General features: G+C 41.4%; 1 protein-coding gene across 3 annotated transcripts in view; it reads right to left on the bottom strand.

The window, feature by feature from the left end:
• The window catches only part of LIMCH1 (LIM and calponin homology domains 1), a 197,735-nt gene that overhangs the window by 50,128 nt on the left and 127,411 nt on the right, over positions 1-20,196 (bottom strand). For 2 of the 3 annotated variants that reach the window (XM_088131208.1, XM_088131209.1), the window contains exons 7-8: positions 18,461-18,656; positions 15,198-15,450 (exon numbers count right to left, since the gene is read on the bottom strand). In XM_088131208.1, coding sequence (XP_087987334.1) covers positions 15,198-15,450; positions 18,461-18,656 — 449 coding nt within the window. Of the gene's footprint in view, positions 1-2,253; positions 2,506-5,415; positions 5,698-13,094; positions 13,377-15,197; positions 15,451-18,460; positions 18,657-20,196 lie in introns of all 3 variants that reach the window. The other variant, XM_088131210.1, reaches the window with a different exon arrangement.

Below are 20,196 nucleotides of genomic sequence, written 5' to 3'. Positions count from 1 at the left end.
CATTTTGCTAAAGTAACCTGAGCAAAAACGTGCCACCCAAATGCAAGTCCCAATATACTGCTTCAAAACCAGTTAGAATTTTTAACCTCCAAACAAACCATGATTTCTGATTTCTGAGCAGGACAAATCAAGATTCCCATTTCAGACGCCGTACTAAGATTCCCATTTATATTAGTGGGTGCGTTAGTGGGGAAGAACAAAGGTGAAAGGGACATCTACAGTGGGATCCAAAAAGTTAAGATGGCAACTGCCACCGAAGAATAAAAGCTCAACCCTCTTTTTAAATATGTTGCCATGAAATGCACATTAAAGATCATCAAGGTTTCAATTACATGTTCGCAGCCATCATCTTGACTTGGATGCCCCTGGAACAGTCAGTATGCACTAGCATATACTGTAGTTACCTCATCTGTTTAGCTATTTTTAAAAGTGACATGATGTCCTTCAAACCAAGTTTTCTCAGAGGAGCCTATAATATTCTACATAAACAACTCACAATATAAGTTATGGTCCCCAGTGTGCTAAGAAAGATTTGGATAAGAATAAATTCCTTTCTCTGCCAGAGCGCCTTCTTTATCTTCACCCATTTCCTACAAGATACAGACTACCTCAGCCACCATCAGTCTCAGGATGATAACTTCTACCAAGTAATGCAGGAAGGGTTCTTCAGAATTCTGGCTTCTTGTTCTGTGTGAACATGGAAAATGCTGATGCATACTTTCATGCTAACCTTCTTCTTTCCATTTTTTCTTTATTTCTATGTAGCAAACTAAATATTGGAATTAATGTGTGGGCTGTAGACCTCCCTAGTATGATCAGTGGACTTGACATGACTCATAGACAACAAGGATGAGATTTCACTTGAGACACCAAAAGCCCCAGCACTTTTTCTGCTAATGACTTCTTCCATTTCATCTTTAGTCATGGCCCTAAATAGCTCCTCCCATTTCTGTTGGTCAATTTCCAGCACTGGCTCAAAATGCACATACCTCTGTTTAAGGCTGGTGGCCTTAATCAGTGTTCTCACCTTTGTGACTTGTAAAGCATCTGCGACTGGCAGCTTCCACCGCCATTTCAGAAGATCAAAAATGATCCTGAGGAACTGAGAGTTCCTCATCACTATCACCAAAGAAAGAAGCACAAAGGGCATATAAAAAGCTCCTCCCATTTCTGGAGGTCAGTTTCCATCACTGTCCAAAATGCATGGACCTCTGTTTAGGACTGGTGACCTTCTTGGGTGTCCTCCCTTTGTACCTTTTAAGCAACTATGAGTGCCATTTTAGAGAACTGAAAATGTTCCTGAGTAGCTCTGAGTTCCTCATCACTATCACCAAAGAAATAACCTTAAAAGGCATACAAAAAGGAACTAGGAGACGAAGGAAAACACAGGCAGAACAAAAGTTGAATGAAAAGGCAAAGAAAACCATTCAATGAAAAAAATATTTGTAATGTTAAAGGAGTATCTGGAGGTGGGAGATTGGAGAAGCTGATGTAAAGGAAATGAGTAAAACTGAGAAGTTTAGGAATAATAAAAAGCCTCCCCAGAGTGAGGCAAACTTCAGAAATTGACAACTAGATCCAAGAATAGCAGCTATTTGATTCCAACATAAGGCATAATGGAAATCTGGAGAGTGTAATCGCAAATGGCTTTGGAAGGATTGTTTTTTAAAAGTTAGATTATGCCCACAGCCCTTCTACTAAACTTGATAAAAGACCATCATCTAGCCAAGTTTGCTTCTGACATGTTCCCATGCAACACTGAGCAGAAGGAGGCCTGCTGCAACAGCTGCTTCCTGAATGGGAGTGCCAAGAAGTGGGAAACCCAAAATGGAAACTTGAAAAGTGTTTCTTTTCAGGCCCAGATCAGGGATTTCCCTGATTCCCATATAGATGTGATCAGAAAATTGTGTAGAAGGCCTCAAAGGTGGACCATGATGTTATTCTTAGCCAAGTAGGAAAAAAGTATTCCCTTGATAGCTTATAGAAGGGTTGGCATCTTACATTCATAAAGAAAGCATGAACATTATACATGCAAATATCAGCAGAAGATGATCTGTTTTAAAAGACAGGTCACCTCCTCTTGCACCTTAGGATGTTCTGCAGGCAGAATTAATGGTCTTGGAACATTAGTATGTCGAGGATGGGTGAATTGCTGACCCTTAATTTTTTAAAAGATAAGCATGTCTCACTAGTAAATAAAAAACTTTGGAAATTGCATGAAATGTGACATCATCTTCCTTCATGTAAACATACCTCGTCTCCCCTGACACTTTCAGTCGATCCCAGATCTCTTTATCTTTTTGGGTTATAGATGCTTTCACAAAACTTAGAAAGTCTGGTTGGGAAGGATTAGTCTGAGTTTTTTTCTTAGCCAGGTCCTGACTCTGCGTATCAGGGATTTTTGCTCTGCCTTCTTCCTTGGACTCATCCTCCCAAGACGTCAGGGATGGTTTGCCTTCACACAGCATCTCTGTCTTTCTCGAAGTCACGGGTATCTTTTTCCCACTAGTGAAATGTTCATTCCAAAATCAGCAGGATAAAGAAGGGTTTTGTAGGACAAGACAAGGACAAATCACACACCATCAGTGAAGTCCCAAAATTGCAGTATTACATAAATTAGGAGGAGCAGAGAAGCAACTAGCGATCACGGCAATTTCAGCTATTGACTAAGTACCCTCCAATTTTTAAAATTACCATTAGGTTTTAGCAGGCTCGGCATTCTAAGCAGCCTCTAAGGTATGTAATGTGAAAATGCAAAAGTAGAAATGGTACAATTATGCCAGTTTGAGATCCTAGAAATGCCCAACTAAGCTATCCTTGGGGGTCAGATTTGCTCTCTACAGACCACTCTGCAGATTAAAACTAAATCTATTGATGCATTTTCCTCTAAGTTTAGCTCATTAACGATACCTAATCCTGACAGTTACGAAGTCTACTTTCCCATACTCTCATGAATTCAAGTTTTGTTTCCAAATATAGCAGCTTCTGAGAGTTTTTACTGGCACTAAGTATTTCACCATGGCCAAGTTTGGCATCTGACAGTTCTGATATGTATGTTCTTCAGAGACGTTTCCAAGACATTACTCATAATATAGACGCAGACTATAAATGTTGACACATACATTCTGTCACAAAAGCGAGACTTTTTATCTGCCTTAAAGCAGCTGAAACCAGCAGATCTTACAAGAGATTTTCTGAACTCACTGGGAGAGTTGATTATCCTGCAATTCACTTTGGCAAAAGGCTAAACATATTCTTTATGCACACAGGACAAATAAATACAGAGTATTATACTTGTGACCCCTACAAAGGCCACTATTTGACACTTTACTATAAATTATACCTTTGGGTTTGTAGGAAAAAACATCAATTTTTCAAAAAAGAAATAGATGTCCTTTTGCAATCTCCTTTGCTTTTTTATTCTGTAATATTGAATCGACTGAACATGACATAAAATGCCATGGTTTCTGTGGTGTCAGATCAATTCAATTGTACAAAATAAAAACGTGACGGGAGATTGCAAAGAGACTTCAATCTCTTTTTGAAAAAATCATTTTATTTTATTTTTTAACAGAACCTAAAGGTATAATTTCAAAAAAATACCAGATTTTATCTGAAATAGACCATGGGGGAATCTGTCACAGGGCTAAAAGAAGGCTGGGAACCATTAAATGATGATACATGGCCGTCTTTATGGCAACATGTGGGATTCTTATCAGTATCTATACAGGAAATAGATCTTAAAACTTTTATATTAAACTGGAATAAGTTGGGCACCACCGATGGCATCAACCTCTAATATCTTATAAATAGTCAATGAGTTGCTGGTGAGGTTGTAAATCAAAGAGCATATTCTTTCACATCTGGTGGGAATATTTATTTATTTGTTTGTTTGTTTGTTTATATTTCAAATATGATCAAGTGTTAGATTTTTGGAAGAAAGTATTTAATAAAATGTCATACAGAACCAAACAGAAGACTGAATTCTCTCCAAGTTAGGCTTGCTACCCAGATTTGATGGTCGGAACAAAACACTGCAAAGTTAAAGCACTTTATAAGTTTCTACTTTTAGCAGCCAAATTGCCAAACATTGGAAATATCTGGATAGTATCTTAGTGGAGAAATGGCATGATAAGATCTGGCCTATAGCTTTGCTTGAGGAAGACTCTGCTAAATCCATTGTATGACAGGGCAAAGCAGTGAATCATTGTTCTACAAGAACTGGTGGGATTGCCGTGTTAATATAAGAGGGAGTATTATAGGCAAGTTAAGATGTACCAATGCTAAGCAAATTTTTGTTTTAAAAACTAAAATATAAATGATATGAAATGTTATTCTATTCTTTTTAAACTCCCAGGACACAATGGGAAAATTATTCTATCATCGGCTGTCCTTGCCAAATTCAGTGTCATTGCATAATAGGTGAATTTTTGTACAAACTTGGCATGCCCACACTGTGATTTCTCATACTACCGAGTCAACATATTTTTTAAAGAAAAAAAACGGTGACTGGTCAGTATCCTTATGACCAGGGACCAGATATTTCAGGAGGATTTACTAATGTTCTCTGATAATGTTGCATTACCCATGAGAATCTCACACTTCAACCTGATCCATACTACAGTGCTCTCATCCTTGTGGGGAATTCTGTAGAAAAGATCAAAAAGCATGCTCCAAAGTTGAGCAAAAGTGCAGATTTGTAACTCTTCTTTACTAATAAAAATCAGCATAAAAATTCAAATAAAATAAAAATTAGCATATTCCAAGCCAATACTTTGAGAAGGAGCTGATAGCTTAGTGAGGCAAACTTTTTTACAGGTCTTAGATTGGTACTATGTATGAATCCTAAAAATGATCTGCCAACATTCACCACTCCAGACTTGATTTCACAGCTACTTTTCCCTGAAAAATAGCATCAGTCAAGGAACATTTAAGAAGAGAGAAAACAGAAGAACTTCTTTGATTCCTCAACGTAACTAATGGAAACAATCTCCAATGACTTGATTTCCACAATCTTCCTTTCAAAGAGTAGGTTACTCAAAGAAATTTTGATGCTTTGGGGATGCCAATCAAAATGTCCTGCTATCCCACCAGAAAGTAATAATTCTGACTGATACTCCAACCCCATTTTAGTGTCCATATTTTGTAGACTGACCCCCAAATTTGCCTAGCTGACAGGAAAGGTAGCTCAGTTCTTATATGTTTTTTTAAAGGTGGGAACGAAGGGTAAACCATGCTTGTTCAACTCCTTAAAATCAGTGCATCTAAACTCCAGCCCTCTCTGTACGTAACACGACTAACTCTATATACATTTTCAATTTCAGCTGCAAACAGCCATGCGAGAAGTACATCAATTCACTTGATGATTTCTTATTTTCAAACTAATTTCTGCAACAGACAAATATGTGAGCACACCTGGAACATTCCTGCTTTTTCCTTTGTGTCTTTCCTTCTTCCGCTTTGTTTCGATCTTTCTTTGTGTAGGGACCAAGGAAATTAGTGAATGGCAATGCATATGGGCGGTGATTTAGCCTTGCTCTGCGTACTGCAAAATCGTCTTTCTCTAGGTCAGGAATTTTATCGTCTTGTTCATCTTCAGAGCCAGAATCTTTCTGCTGATAGCACCACATAAAAGGGTTCTCTTTGCGAAGGATGATGTCTGAGGTAACCTCATTCACTTCACACATGCGCTTTTGACTGGTGTGCAGCAAAGTGACATAAGAAATCCAGATGTGAAATAGACAAAGAACCCCATGACTCTCCGCATTTTTAAAAGGTAGAAAAAATAATGCAGATGCATGCTTTTCGTTTAAGGCAATTTCCCCTAGTCTGTCCCCCTCTGATCATATTCCACTGTAATCCCCATTATCCCCAGGCATCAAATTTGGGGACAGTGGCTGGGGGTGATGGGCACTGTAGGTCAACATACCTGAAGGGAAACTCCATGCTGCAAAATCTGAAACTCCATGCATGAAACATGTAGTAGCAGTAAAGTTTTATTGTTTTATTAGTGGAATAAGCATGGACACATGAAGGTTGGCATGTTTCACCATATAAAGAAAAGTGCCATTATTCTCAAACATTGCAATATCCTTTTTTTGTCTCCTTACTAGTTAAGGCAGTTCCTAACACGCCCATCCATCATGTGTAATACCTTAAAATACACTGATCTCCCATTGCTGCAATAATGGGAAGTTAATTTAGGGAAGCTGGTTTCCCTAAAAAGGATGGATCATACTTTCATCTGTTGGAGACTTCATAAACTATAGTTTGGGATGTGTTGGCCTTCTAGGATCTACGATGTTTGTTTCTTCCTTTTTATCTGATCTGTACCCCACTATCTACTCATTTTATTACAAATACAAAAAATAAAAAATTCAAAAGCATCAAATGGAATCCAAATAAACACTGATTACCAGTTAAAAAGCATCCCGGTTACCTCCCAGAGGTATCTACAGGAAAGTCCACAGGGAGGCCACACCTACGCAATTTTACATCTTCACAGCACTTGCAAAAAAGGGCAGGGTTTTGATGACATTGTTGGGTCTGCCATGTTTACTATTCTGATGCGTCTAAAAAGGGTGGAACTTCAATTACAGAGTTATGGCTGCCACCTGACTTTTTTAACCCCCCTCCCTGTGGCCATCCCTGCTACCTTCTGAAGGAGGGGAGAGTTGGGGCACTTTCTAAGGATAGCTCAATGTAGGGTGTGTTGCAACAGTACAACAGATTGCAATCAAGGCATGGACAAATGTTGCAAAAGGCCCCAGAATGGTTGGAGCTAGTGAATTAGCTAAAAGTGTGCAAATGCACTCCTGCCCTCAGCCACCAAGAATGAGTCTGGTAACACCCAGGACCAGTGCATTCCCCCACTCTTCCAGGGGTCAGGGAAGTGCAACTTCAGTTCCTATCGACCTCTGCTTTGTCTGGAGTTCATTTCAAATTGGTTCTCCCTCATCCAGTCACTCTCAAATGCTGGCAACGTTCAAGGATTGTGATGGAATGGCATGGGACTGGAAGGGGGGTAAAGAACGTGATCTCGTCTCCAGAGCAATGCACTGGAGATAAGAGGCGAACGCTGACGCCCCCCTAACATTCCAGGAGATAGTGAATTCCTGTTCCTGGGAACTGCTGGCCAGTCTGAGAAGAGTCTGTGAACAAGCGCTGGCTAATAAACCTTGCTGACTGAACCTGCACGGTCTCCGGGAGTTCCTTGGGCTAGGCCTGACAAGGATGCTGGCCACTTCTTTAAATTAAATGCAAGGAGATGTAATGATAAGGGCATTATCATAACTAGATGGCACTCCTTTCAAAGCTTCAAACTCTCTTCTAGAGAAGCTTATGGTAGATTTTGAACCACAGCCACAGTTCCATAGAGGGCTCTCTACTAATTTTTATATTAGATCAATGTAATTGGGGGTGGGGTAGGATCACTGAGTTTATTCTTAGTGACTTAATTTAAAACTGTTTTTATTATTCTCCTGTAAACTCCTCTGGGCTTCTCCAGGAGAAAAGAGAGGCTTAGAACCAAAGGAATAAATGAATTTTCTTGTACAGGAGACAACCACATGGTCATCCACCATACCTATTTCAGAATGAATATGAGTTGTGCGGTCATCAAAAGTCACTGCCTACTAGAATACTGGATGTTCAATATTGTCTTGGTTTATGAATCAAAGGGGGTCTCAATACCTTCATTTAATAGGAAAATAAAATTACGGTATCACTTTTGGTCCTTTCTTCTACTGCTTGGGTCTTTACAAACTATTATAGGGCAACCAGATGTTATTTATGATCTAATCTATTCCCAGCAGTATTATTTTAGAGATGTGACTTGAGGTTACAGCAGCATTTCAAGTTCAAGTTTTTCTGCTCCCGTTTTTTTCCTTAGAAAGAAAGGCATGACTGTGAAACAAATGGACAGGTAATGTGAATTTATGTCACCGTGCAGGAATGACAGAATTCATAAAGTTGGAAGAGATCATAGAGGTCATCTTGCTCATGCCCTGCTCAATCAGAGGAAGGAAAGGTACCAATTGTGTGAGTAAAACTCTCTGGGTCCCAGCTGGGTCTCCCCAATGTAACAGAGCTCAGGAACTGAGGCTTCCCCCCTCCAAAGCTGCAGCAGTGAAAGATGGGTGAGAAAGGGGGAGGAAGGCCACATGGCTAGTGGGCCTAAGCCGTCAAGGGTCTTCCCTCCCTTCTTCAGTCATAACAAAGCATCCCTTCTTTGAATGAGAAGAGGAAGAGGAAGAGGAAGAGGAAGCTGGCAGTAGTGCCACCGTCATTACTGCTGATTCAACTGAAGGGGCGTAGCAACAATCTGAGCTTGCCCTTCCTTCCATGTCTCTCCTCCAGGAGGCTCCTGTCGGAGGACCTGTGAAATCAACTTTATTTAGGAAGATGTATGGCAAGGGGAACTCAAGATGGCCGCCTTCCCCATGTTCACTATATATCCCTGAATGACACTACTCTTGACAGAAGATTATCGCAATTCAATTTAAGGAACTTTCCTTCTAGAAGCGGTGTATCACAGTGTTATATATCTCTCATTCTGTTAATTTCATCCCTGAAACTACAGTATCTCCAATTTTTGGTTTTCGTCATGTCCCCTGGTACAGTAGAAAACAGATGTGCTACCTCTTCTGCAACATGCGCGTTGGCGTTGGAGTGACTTAAAAATCATGTCTCAATAAATTTCTACAGACAAATCTAAAGAAGAAATCCCTGCAACTGTAACTTCTTCAGAGAAATCCACAGAGCACGGGGAGCACTTCATCGTTCTTTCATGGCAAATAGGTTTTTCCTGACCACCAGCTAGAACGCTTACATTGCAGTGCAATACTAAACATCTTGTTCTACCAAATGCAGTACAACTGCAGTGCCCGTGGTGGAGGGGGAAGGTAAAAAATGTCCAGATAGTGGCTGTGACCACCCAGTTGAAGCCACACCCTTTTTTATGTGCAATATCTGCGAAAAGAGGGTGGGGATTGTATGGTCATAGCCACCATCTTATTTTTCTGAACCCCCTTCAGGTGCCTCCATGGTACCAGCAGTCTTTATGGCAAGAAAACAAGGAATCTTGTTGATGAGATGACGTGATCCTTTCTGTTCAACTGACCTCTGCTAGCTTGGCTAAACCATTGTCCATGCCTGTTAGCAGTTTTGAAGGGGATGGAGAAGCTGTCAGGCTGGAGCCAAAGGTGCTTTCCTTTTCTGGACACATGTGCTGAACATATCATGCCCAACATAACTGCTTCTCCAAGAACAAAGAGCTAAGGATCTAAAATGGAAACGTACGGGGAACCTTCTGCATTCTAAACCATTGGATGAGTTATCTTAACATAAACAGGACGAAGGAGATGAACAACGAGTGCAGTAGTTCAGGCCCAAGGCTGTTGCTGAAGTCCAAGAATTAATAGTCATTGCACGCATGAATTCTGCTGCATTCTAAAGACAGGAAAGGTTTGTTAATACAGCATAATAGAAATCTCACCTGAGTTTAGCCTATTCCATTACAAACCAGCTGGGCCAGCTGGAGCATAAAAAACTCCTGTTTATTTTTGCATTTATTATGCTAACTCACACATCCGCTGCACCGCATGAATTCCAGATGTGCATGGAACCTCCTCAACACCAGCACAGTGGAACTTGTTTTTCAGCTTTATTTGCCGAAGTTTTATTATGGGACAAATGCCAGATGGCATGCCACGAAACAGTTCTACACCTCTTCAGCTCGAAATGCTCAGAATCATCAAAGTAGCTAATTCCAGGGATCTCCTGGCATTTCTAAAGTAAAAAACCCCCACAACTTCTTGCTCCCTCTGCCTGAGGAATGTAATGCTGAAATCATAAAGTCAGGCAAGATTAGGACTCCATTTCTAGGGAAAAATTAACTTGGAATTTGCAGTCTTTGGCAGCGTGACTGCATTGCTCATTTAAGTAAAGTGTTTTTGTGGCCAGATTTTGCTCTCGTTGGCTAATGCTCCTCTGCTGGAACAAGCTAGGCTGAGAATGGTTTCTGCTCAAGCTAAATGGAGTCTGGATTTGTGTGGGTGTGAGTGCATGTTATATGACCGAGCAGATTCACTATTTACAGTAAGCCACTCCGTGCAGGCAATTCTCTTTAGGTTACGGTTAACACTGCTGCATCTGAACTCAACCTAATACACATCATCAAGTGTTACCTACCGTGAGTGTGTGTTTGAGGTAACAAAGCCAACGAGTAAATACAAAGAACAAATTCATTCACCACAATGTTAATATGGTCTAGTGGTGAAGGCACCAGGCTGGAAAACAGGAGACGGGGAGTTCTAGTCCCACCTCAGGCATGAAAGCCAGCGGGGTGACTTTGGGCCAGTCCCCATCTCTCAGCCCAACTCACCTCACAGGGTTGTTGTTGTGGGGGAAATAGGAGGAGGAAGGAGTATTAGGCATGTTCGCCACCTTGAGTTACTTATAAAAATAATAAAGGTGGGATAAAAAAAAATACAAAATATAGTATCTCAGTGACCTCTTATTTCTGCTCAGTAAACGGAAGTAAAAATGCACTTAATAAAACTGAAGGAGTTTGGAGTGGAGACAAGAAAACTTTCTGCACACTGTAAAATATCTAGATCTGGGAGGCTGTCAATGCCGTCTTGAAAGGGGCAGTCTGCAGCCTTGGAAGAGGCCGTGGTCCACCTGCTCCTTAGGAAGCCCTCCTTCGATTGGGCCGTAACTGCTGGTTGGTCTCCAACCTATCCATTTTGGATACTAGATCTGGGGAAAGTTGTTAAGGGGATGGTGGGAAGCCATTTACAGAGTGCCTTACAAGAAGTGGATTATCTGAATTCCTTTCAGTTGGGCTTAGGCCTGGGCTTGGGACATATAGGACAAGACTGGTTGGGATTCGGTCAAAAGAGGCACGCTTGGACTACTGCGATGTGCTTTACATGGAGCTTCCTTTGAGGAGCATCTGGAAACTGCACCTGGCAGCAAATGTGGCAGCTCGCTTTCTGCTGGATGCTGGCCACAAGGAATGGGTTACATCTGTGCTGTGGCATCAGCATAGGTGCTCAATAGCTTCCAGGTGAAAGTCAAAGTGCTGGCTTTGACCAAGAAAGCTTTTCATGGCTTGGCACCAAGGTACCTCCAAAACCATCTTTTCCAACCAGAACTGATCCTGCACTATGCCTGGCCCGAGAGTTGATGGTCATCCCTCATTTTTGAGAAAGGGAGCTGAGGCCAGGAGGCGATGTTTTTCTGTTCCAGCCCAGCCTTATGGTACAGTCTTCCTTTTTAAGTTAGCCTACCCCAACAGAATGACATTCCAGGAGATGGAGTTAGATTGTTATTATTTAGTACATTAATTCTGACTTTATGTTGTTCACTGTAGATGTTTACTGTTTATTGTTGAGATACATTTATCATGTAGGCTTTGACTGTAGGGTTTATCGAAGTAAAGGAGACCCTGGCAGACTTTGTGGGATAAACATGGAATAAATAAGTAAGTAAATATAAAGTGTGGCTGTATAAGTGCCTGAAAAAGAAAACAGCTGTTGCTACTACCAGTAGAGAAAGACAAAGCAGAACAAATTGCCATGGATGCTTTAATGTGATTTCTGCAGACTCGGGAGGTGAATCTGGTGCCTAAAATGGCCCTTTCCAGTTCTACAGGATATAATTTTTAGCCGGAATTCGCCCATATATTTTGCAACACAATGTCTCAAAGACAGAAAGCTGCAAAACAAAACAAAACAAAACAAAAACAAACAAACAAAAAAAAACAGGCTCCCAGTAAGGACCCTGCCAATTAGTTTCGGGGCATGGAAATTTGCAATAATGGAAGTAGGCAGACTGTCTTCCTGTCCCACCCATAAACAGTCCAATCCCACTAAACTAGGCACGATGATATTTAAGGAGGAAATAACAACCGCACAACTCGCTTGGGGATCTCCCTTTGTTTTATCCCTGTAACAATAACCTGGTGGGATAGAGTAGCGTGCCAAGCCACTCAGTGACTTTTTATGGCTGAGGGTGGGTTAAAACGAACGTGTCTACAGTCCTAGTCCAGCACCATAACCCTCAACCCCACTGGCTCATGTAAAGACCCAGAGATAATTTCCAAATCACTGTGAGACGCAGGGACCACTTAAGATCGTGAAAGCCTACGTAAGACTTCATCCCATCCCACCCAGCCTCTCTGCAGCTCCGGCAAAGGAGCAGCTATTGAGTTAATCCTGAGCAGCTTCTGGAGAACAGTTTGCTCTCAGTCTGCCATACGGCAGCAGGCTTCAGCCTGGCACTTGGCATGTTTGTGGCCTGGACAGCAAGGTTGGTTTCTCAGCTAAATCTGGACAAAGATGTCCTTCGGTCCAGCTTGACTCCTGCCAACTATGCAGGCCCATTCATGGCCACAGTACAGCAATGGGTTATCATCTTCTTCCAGATGATTTCCTGATGGTCTCCCTTACAAGTATTGCCGAGGTCCAAGCCGACTTAACTTCTGGGCCCAGACAAAGTCAACTAGTTGCTTCCATCTGTAGGACAAAACACAACAGAGGAAGGGGCTTATACCCACCAACACCCATAACATCGTGATCGCACTTCATCATTTGTCAATTGTAAAAATACATAAAGTTTGGGGCAAATTTTAATTCAGTACCCCAGTCACAACTGCCATGGTTGCTTACAAGGTTGTCCTTGCTTACAGTAAACTACAGAATACAACTGTCATACTGTAACAGATAAATATAATCGGCTACATGTTTTACCATTCTTGCCTGAAACCGAGCTTCCCTTAATGTGTTTCTCGATTAATCCAGATGCAAGCACAGTCCAGCCTGTCCAAGCAAACTGAAGATTTAGAACCGTTTTAGTCATCACAGCAAATGCGAGAAATGCATGGATCACCACAAAGATTGCAACGCACCGCTCCAGATTTCTGAACTACGATCTATGATGTCTTGTGAGAAAGAAACGCAGGCATTTGTTTGGTTAATTTCTGGTGCTATGAAAAGGGAAATGACCATACATCAAAAAACAACTGCAACACACAGCAAATGCTAAAAGTATAACGCATGCCAGGCAAAGTCCCACAGCGGGGCGCTAACCTGCTGCCATAGCGGTGTGCTGCTGGTCGGACCCTAATACCGGCCCGTTCCAGCCTTTTCAGCTTCCTGATTTCCTCTGGACCTTTTTCATCCTTCCTGGGCCCTGCTGTTTTGTTTCCAGAACATGTAAGAAACTGATGTAAAGGGTTCTTCTGACTCGTGTCTGTCTGAACAGGCTTCGCAGAGGGGGCTGCAGTGGTAATTCTGCTGCTCACGAGGTCTCCTTCAACTGGCACCAGGAGTTCACTTTGTTCTTCTTCTATAGTTTCAGGACGGAGTTTGCTATCGAGTTATATAGGGCAGGTTATTACACAGCACGTGCCTGATTCCTTAGCTGGTCCTAACTGTGACACTGCAGATCAGGTAGGTTTCTCTACATCAAACTAATTTTTTTAAAGAAAATATGCAGATATTAAAGGAAAATTGCCCGTCTACCTCTTAATGTCCAGATGTGCAGACCAAGATGTTCCACAGAATATTATACATTCGGACACATCTAAACTAAAACAATCCGACTGAAGTAACTGCCAAGTTGTTAACGCTTGGACGTCGATGTGAAAAAAACACCAGCAAAAAGAAAACGGACCAGCCTTGATGAGCACAATGTCCCCGTCTGAATTCAGCAGGGCTAACATGTCTACAAGCAGTGCGTCTGAATGGACACGGACCCAGAATTCTTATTCATTTGTTCTTTCTCAAATTACCACCTGTGCACAAAGGAGGAATGAGTGAAAAGATACTCACTGCCCTATCTCTATATTATGTATGCAATGACCCATCCCTGCTACCTTCTGCAGCTGGTTATTTGCTGTATTTGTCCAGGTTCCTGTGTGAGTTGCCACCTTCTCAACTGTGCAGGGACCCTTAACAAAAATACAATTTCCCTATTTATTTATTTATTACATTTCTATAGCCGCCCATCTCACGCTTGTGACGCTGTTCCATGGGAGCAAGGTAGTTCCCTGGTCCAGGGAGGCAGGGTCAATGACAGCCCACACGAGGAGGAATCAGTGAAAAATGATATGGAGGATATGACATTTGGCCTTGGATGGCCACACTGACTGACATCCCTTCCAACCAGCAAATCACATAAACAGAATGGGAAAAGAAGTGACAGGCCATGGCTCACGTAAATCAGTTCCAACTCCTCTCTTTGAACTCTTTCCATCCCAGCTGGTTGTAAGGCAGCCAGCAACGTCAAGGGCGTATTGCAACGCTGCAGCTGCCATAGGCTGGGTTTGCCTTCTTCCTTCTTCTGCTTCCCTTTATTTTTGTGTCATGAAGCTTTAATCTAACTGTGATTTTATCGATCTGTAAACCTCTCTGGATTAAGGGTGGACTGTAAATTCTCAATTAAATAAAAAAATATGTAAGTCGGTGAACAATGCCAGGAAGTTGCACATGCCAAGATCAAGTTGCCAATTCACATCTTACTTCCCTACTTTTTTTTCATCTGTTGAAGCCTATGACATTTTACAGAGTAATATTAGTCAACAAACACTCTCTGTATTTAGGACTTACCATCTGAGACAGTGAACAGAGGGACAAGAAACAGGACAGCTGTAACAGTGCTGGAATAAATGCAGTAGATTTTCAGGATGTGTTTAATGAGGACCAAGGGTGCCCACAGGGGCGAGGCTTCAGTCACACAGTCAAGACTGCTATTTTGACTTTTTTGACTCTCCCCCTCCTCCCATAGACATCTCTGATGAGGACTAAGGGCTCTTGGAAAAGGAGAATATAGGAGGGTTTTGAAGACATCATGCCAGCACATGAACACAAAATAGGAGCAAGAATCTATGGGAAACTTTTAGAACATCTGAAAAAAAGTTCCTGCCTTCCAACTGCATGAACCAATAGCAAAGCATCCATTTATAAACAAAGCAGATCACAAGTAAGACTGGAGGGAATCCAAAGTAGTATTTCCATCAACTGAGAACAGCCACACTATTTATGTAAGACTATCAGGAAAAATTAATTTGAAATTACTAACAAACAATTAAGCAAGAGAAGAGCAAGAAAGGTCACCTGTGAAAGGAAGAGGCCCTTTAGATGGCTTTGTATGACATGATCTGGTCTTCTGAAGTTTGGTGAAGACCTTACCTGAAAGGTCTCTCTCCTCCTAGTGGAGATGAAACTGTACTCCAGCTCTTTCGGAAGTCATCTCGTTCAGCTTTCTTCTTCCTGAGAGGAGCCGGAATATAGGCAGTCTGGTTACTTTTATTGGGGAGGTATTGGTTAAAAGGCACAACTGATTTGGGTTCACTGTAAGATGTCCGCCTTGCAGACATATCATCTTTCTTCACATCTGGCAGCTTTCGATGTGGCAGGTCAGATTCAGAGTCGCTTCCTCTTCCTGTTTAAAAAACGATAGGTAAAGTTTCAAAATGGAATCCAAGTGTACCCCATAATCAAAATAATTCCAATTATTTGGCCACAATGGAGTCATTCTTTCCTTTCCTGGCTTAAAATACATAGTTTGCAGACTTAGAGTATTAACTGTCTGCAGAATCTCAAAATATTCTTTAATTTCTATGGACAAACATTAAATTGCTTTATTTCCAGTATTAGTTGGGAATGGACCTTTAAAATGGTTCATAAAGCACATTCTGCTTTAGGATTCCCCATCAAATTTCACAAAGTTACAGTATACGAGAGTGCCACCCCCAAGGTATTTTTTTTTAATTGGAAATCATAAGATTCATTCAGGTAACAGTAGAAAATCACAGCTATAACCTCTACTGTCTTATTTATTATAATTTTGAACGTGAAAGTTCAGATTTACAAGAACTGCAAAGTTTTTGCAGCTCTAAGTAACTGCTCTGGCTCTTCCATGTTTCATATTTCATCATCACCATTTATTTCTTAGTTTCTCAAGGTACGCCTGCCGTGATCAAGGAGACTCTCATTGGTTTACTATACATCTATAAAAAATGCAATAAAATCATCACTGCTACCTATGCTATAGATATAGGAACTACTAGTATGCATTTAATCTGTATATTCCTTTTGTTCCCAAAGAAACAAGTGCCTGAAAATGCTCAAGGGTCTAAGTTGGCACTGAAGCTGGACAGAAGTACTGTCATCTGAAGCCAACTGTACTTTTCTCAGGAGGGAGAAGGTCTTCATCCTAGCCACAACACTGGAAGCCAAAACTATAGAAAAGACCAAAAGCAAGGTCTTTCCAGCTGATCTCACTGCTGAGGCTGTGCAGCACTGGGGGAGGGCCTAAGCCATTTGGGGCTTTATACCCTGTTGCCAACATTGACAAGTAATCAATGCACTGTTTTAAGGATCCATATTATATAGCCCAATGTTGCTCTCCCACTTTTTTATGTGGGAGCTGCATTCTGTACCATTTTCAAGAGTAGACCAACCTCCAGTTGTGGAGTTATTAGGGAATGGACCATTGAAGTTCATTTTTTCCAGTCCAGGAAGGGCTAAAACTTTCACTCCAGCCAAAGCGAGGCACAGACCTTCCATACTGCTGAAGGTACCTACATATCTAGCATTAGCTTGAATCAAGAATGGCCCTGAAGCAATGGCCATGTTTCTTCAAGGGGACTGCAATTTCATCCCAATAGGGCATTTATCAAATTCTGAAACAGCACTTCCATTGATTTGGAATCAGCTAGTTTATTGGCACTCATCCAGCCCATCCCTGCCTTCAGGCAACTGTCAACATCTGCCAGTCTTGATTAAATTGCTGTGAATGGGAGATAGAATTGAGTGATCATCATACTGGTGTCAATAAACTTCTGAACTGCAGGTGATCTCTCCCAGGGTTTTTATTTAGATAACGAACAACAGGGTTGATGAAATTCCAAAAGAAAAAAAAAACAGATGGACATTTCTGTGGTATCAAATAAAGTATTAGCATCCTCCCCAGTCAAGACTTAGTTAGAAAGAGGATCAAAGGCAGTAAGAAGGCCTCACCAGAATATTCTCACTATGAATGCAAGATGGAAGAAAGACATTTGTGCAGAGGGAAATGGAGCAGAGACCTTATCATCAGGGAAATAAGAGGTTGCCCCCCCCCCCATTAATGCTATTTCCCCATTCTAAATGTGTTTCTTGCAAGAAATGTTATACTGGGCAACTCCATACTATATCTAATAGATGCCTGCTTTCATGAATGTGTGAAGTTTGGTGTGAGGAGATAGCATTGTTACCGTAAGAACAAAGTATTTAAAGGAGCACAAAGAATAACAATCAGAAGTTATTTAAGGAGAAGATACAATTATTTTAACCATCATCTAATTATTCCACAAATAATGCATTTAATCCTTTGCCCCTCAAGGCGTCTCTTGATGGAAAAAGAACAGTCCAAGGAGTAAAGAAAGGGCCACATATGAAAAATCAATTTTGCCAGGTTTTATAAACATAAAATAATGATTAATACACTTGTTCTTACTGGCATTAAACAGTAGAAGTTAACCAGAAGTTCAATAAATGCAACATTAAATTTGGGCTAGGAAAATGCTCATGCAGCTCGAAAGCTCGCTGAAGACCTTGGCCGCCCCCTTGGGGGGCTGTTGTGATGATAAAAACCAGACAGCCCCTCTAAGGACAAAATTAGACCATAAATACATCTTCTTACAATGAAACATTGTTACAAGTCTGATAAGATCAGTGAGCCTAAGCACGCATAATTCTGTGTTCAATCACTGGTTTAAGCGCTGCGCTTTAATTGCATTATTTTGGGAAAGTAAGAAGAAACATTTCTTCCCCCCTTCATGATCTTTCAGCTACGGTCCTACTCAGCACAGGGAACTGAAGAGCAAGATAAAATCACTCTCTTAAAGAAAAGATTACTATTACAGCTACTATGCTTTGGTTAGTAATAGCCATTCGAGTGTGTTTTTGCTAACAATTTTTAGATCTACGTGACGAGAAAAAAAACAACACCAAACCAAACTTCTTTCTACTGTACATTGTTTTGTTTCACTGTACATGTGAGTTGTTTACCACGCCAAAAGTACAGTAGGGTTACTTTGTTGGGGTATGTGTTCCAAGCAATGTTTTCTTCATCCTTGTGCGCTCATTAACTTTAGAACTCCTTTTATTAGTTAAATAAATGTCTGCTTCCTATCTCCTTCCTTCAGATGGAAGAAACACCGCCTCATAAATTTAAGGCTATGATGAGCAACTATTCCTCCCACAGCTCACGGCTGCGAGTGAGAAAAGGCTGCAAGCAAATCATCTCGAGCCATAAATCCTCTTTCCAATCAAACTCTTCTCCAACTTCTCAGGATTAGCAAGAGACATCACGTTTCCACAACGGAAGCCAGCTGTGGAAACTGCAGCATTTTACACCACGGAGCCGTATGTCACCTGGAATAGGAGCCTCGGGGAACACAACTTACCATCGCTACTTCCTCTTAGCACCACATCTGGAGACGGGGTCTGCTGGGAACGTGAGCCGAAGGAATCCAGACTGTCAAAAGAATCATCTCTGCCGTGGCGTGGGGGAGAAAGAGAGTCGCTGCGTTCAGAGTCCCAGCAATCTACGTAGCCGCTGTCACGGATACTGCGCTTAGGGCTCTCAATGTCCTCCGTGTCCTGATGTGGAATAGAAGCCTTTTTAGAAATGCACATCCTCCAAATGCATTAATGACGAATACATCTAGTATACACATGGCATGGTTGCAAGGAGTACCACAAAAGTAGGGTTCTTCTGATACTCACACATTTATTTTATGCTACGGTGGCCTCAGATCAAATAGATTTTCCTTACTGCAATCACTGTTCTTGCATCAAGTAAGTTTTGTAGGTTTCTGAAACATTACTACAACTTGTTTAACCAGAAGCCACCAGGAGATAAAAGACGAATGTGCAGACACTGTGGGAAACACGTAATTTGACTTTCAATTCTTTTTAAAAAGCCTATTTGTTTCTCTCCCGTCCAGCCCAAAAGATCTGAGGATGAAAGTCGGTAACATAATCCAGAGGCAAGCATTTCTGTTTTTACATTACTTTTTAAATATTTGGGCTTCCCCCCATTCTCTCGCCATATAAATTAAAAGTGCCCTTTCCAATTACTCATACGAGTCTGCTGTGAAAAGCAGAACAAAATTCACAGTTCACTGCCCAAAACAGAAACATAAGCCTAATTTATGCAGATAGCTAAAAAAAAAGAAGAAGAAGAATTTAGAGAAGCAGTTTTACACATCTGATAAAAAAAAAGTTGTGTTAATCTTCCACAACAAGTTCAGCCAAGGATCTTGTAACAGATTTACTAAGCTAATGCATCTACCATAGCAGGAACATTTGCAAAACAGAACTCGCTTTGACCAAATGCACGTTTAGTAACACATCGAGGAGGTAAAAATAAGTAAGGCAACCTGAAACATGGCTAGTCCTTCATCGACGTCCACTTCACAGGGGCTATTGTCCATATCGCACAAGGAAAGGCATCTTGGGTTTAGGTTAGCAGGCAAAACATATCTAACCTCACTGAGCTGATTCTTTCAAACTAACGTATGTTGGCCTGGAACACCAGCAAAGCGAATTGACTGCTGTTGTTGCTTCTGGCTCAGCCAAAATAACGAAGCAAGGCACTCCGGCCTCCAACAGCTCCTTCCACGTTGAGGAGAAATTCCAGCTCTAAAAGAGGGGGTGTCTGTCTTCCTAAAGCGATCGGCGGTTTGAAAAAAAAAAAGAAAGAAAGAAGCAAAACCCTTTCCCTGATGCCTCTGAAGAATTCAATCTTGCTCTTTGCTTGTTGCCAGCTCCTGGCTGTAGGAGATCTGAAAGCGCTCGTAGCTGCCCCACATGTTCAGAGCAATGAGAACAATGGATGTCTTTGACAGCCTCACGATTATAAATTCTTTCCAGTGCGAGCTGCACATACTAAAACACTGAGCGCTCCAGAAGAAGAAAAGGTCAGGAGAACCTCAGACTTGCTTTATTAGAACGCTGCCCCTTGTTTCAGCCAGTATCTTATCATTCAGAGCCAGACTTTTAAAAGTTGCGTTCTCCCCTCTCCTTCCTCCCTTTGAACCCAACAGAAAAGCACAACATTATCACGCTCAGATGTAATAGTGAGATATGCCTCTCGGAGGTCAGTTTAAAATCTGAAATGCTGCTCATGGCAGGCGGG

This window comes from Python bivittatus, unplaced genomic scaffold, assembly GCF_059951505.1.
Source record: "Python bivittatus isolate LINGU-HERP-01145 unplaced genomic scaffold, Pbiv_v1 ctg000970_np1212, whole genome shotgun sequence".
Classification (NCBI taxonomy): domain Eukaryota; kingdom Metazoa; phylum Chordata; class Lepidosauria; order Squamata; family Pythonidae; genus Python; species Python bivittatus.
The sequence above is the reverse complement of the archived record's forward strand: the minus strand, read 5'-3'. Positions and strand labels throughout refer to the sequence as shown.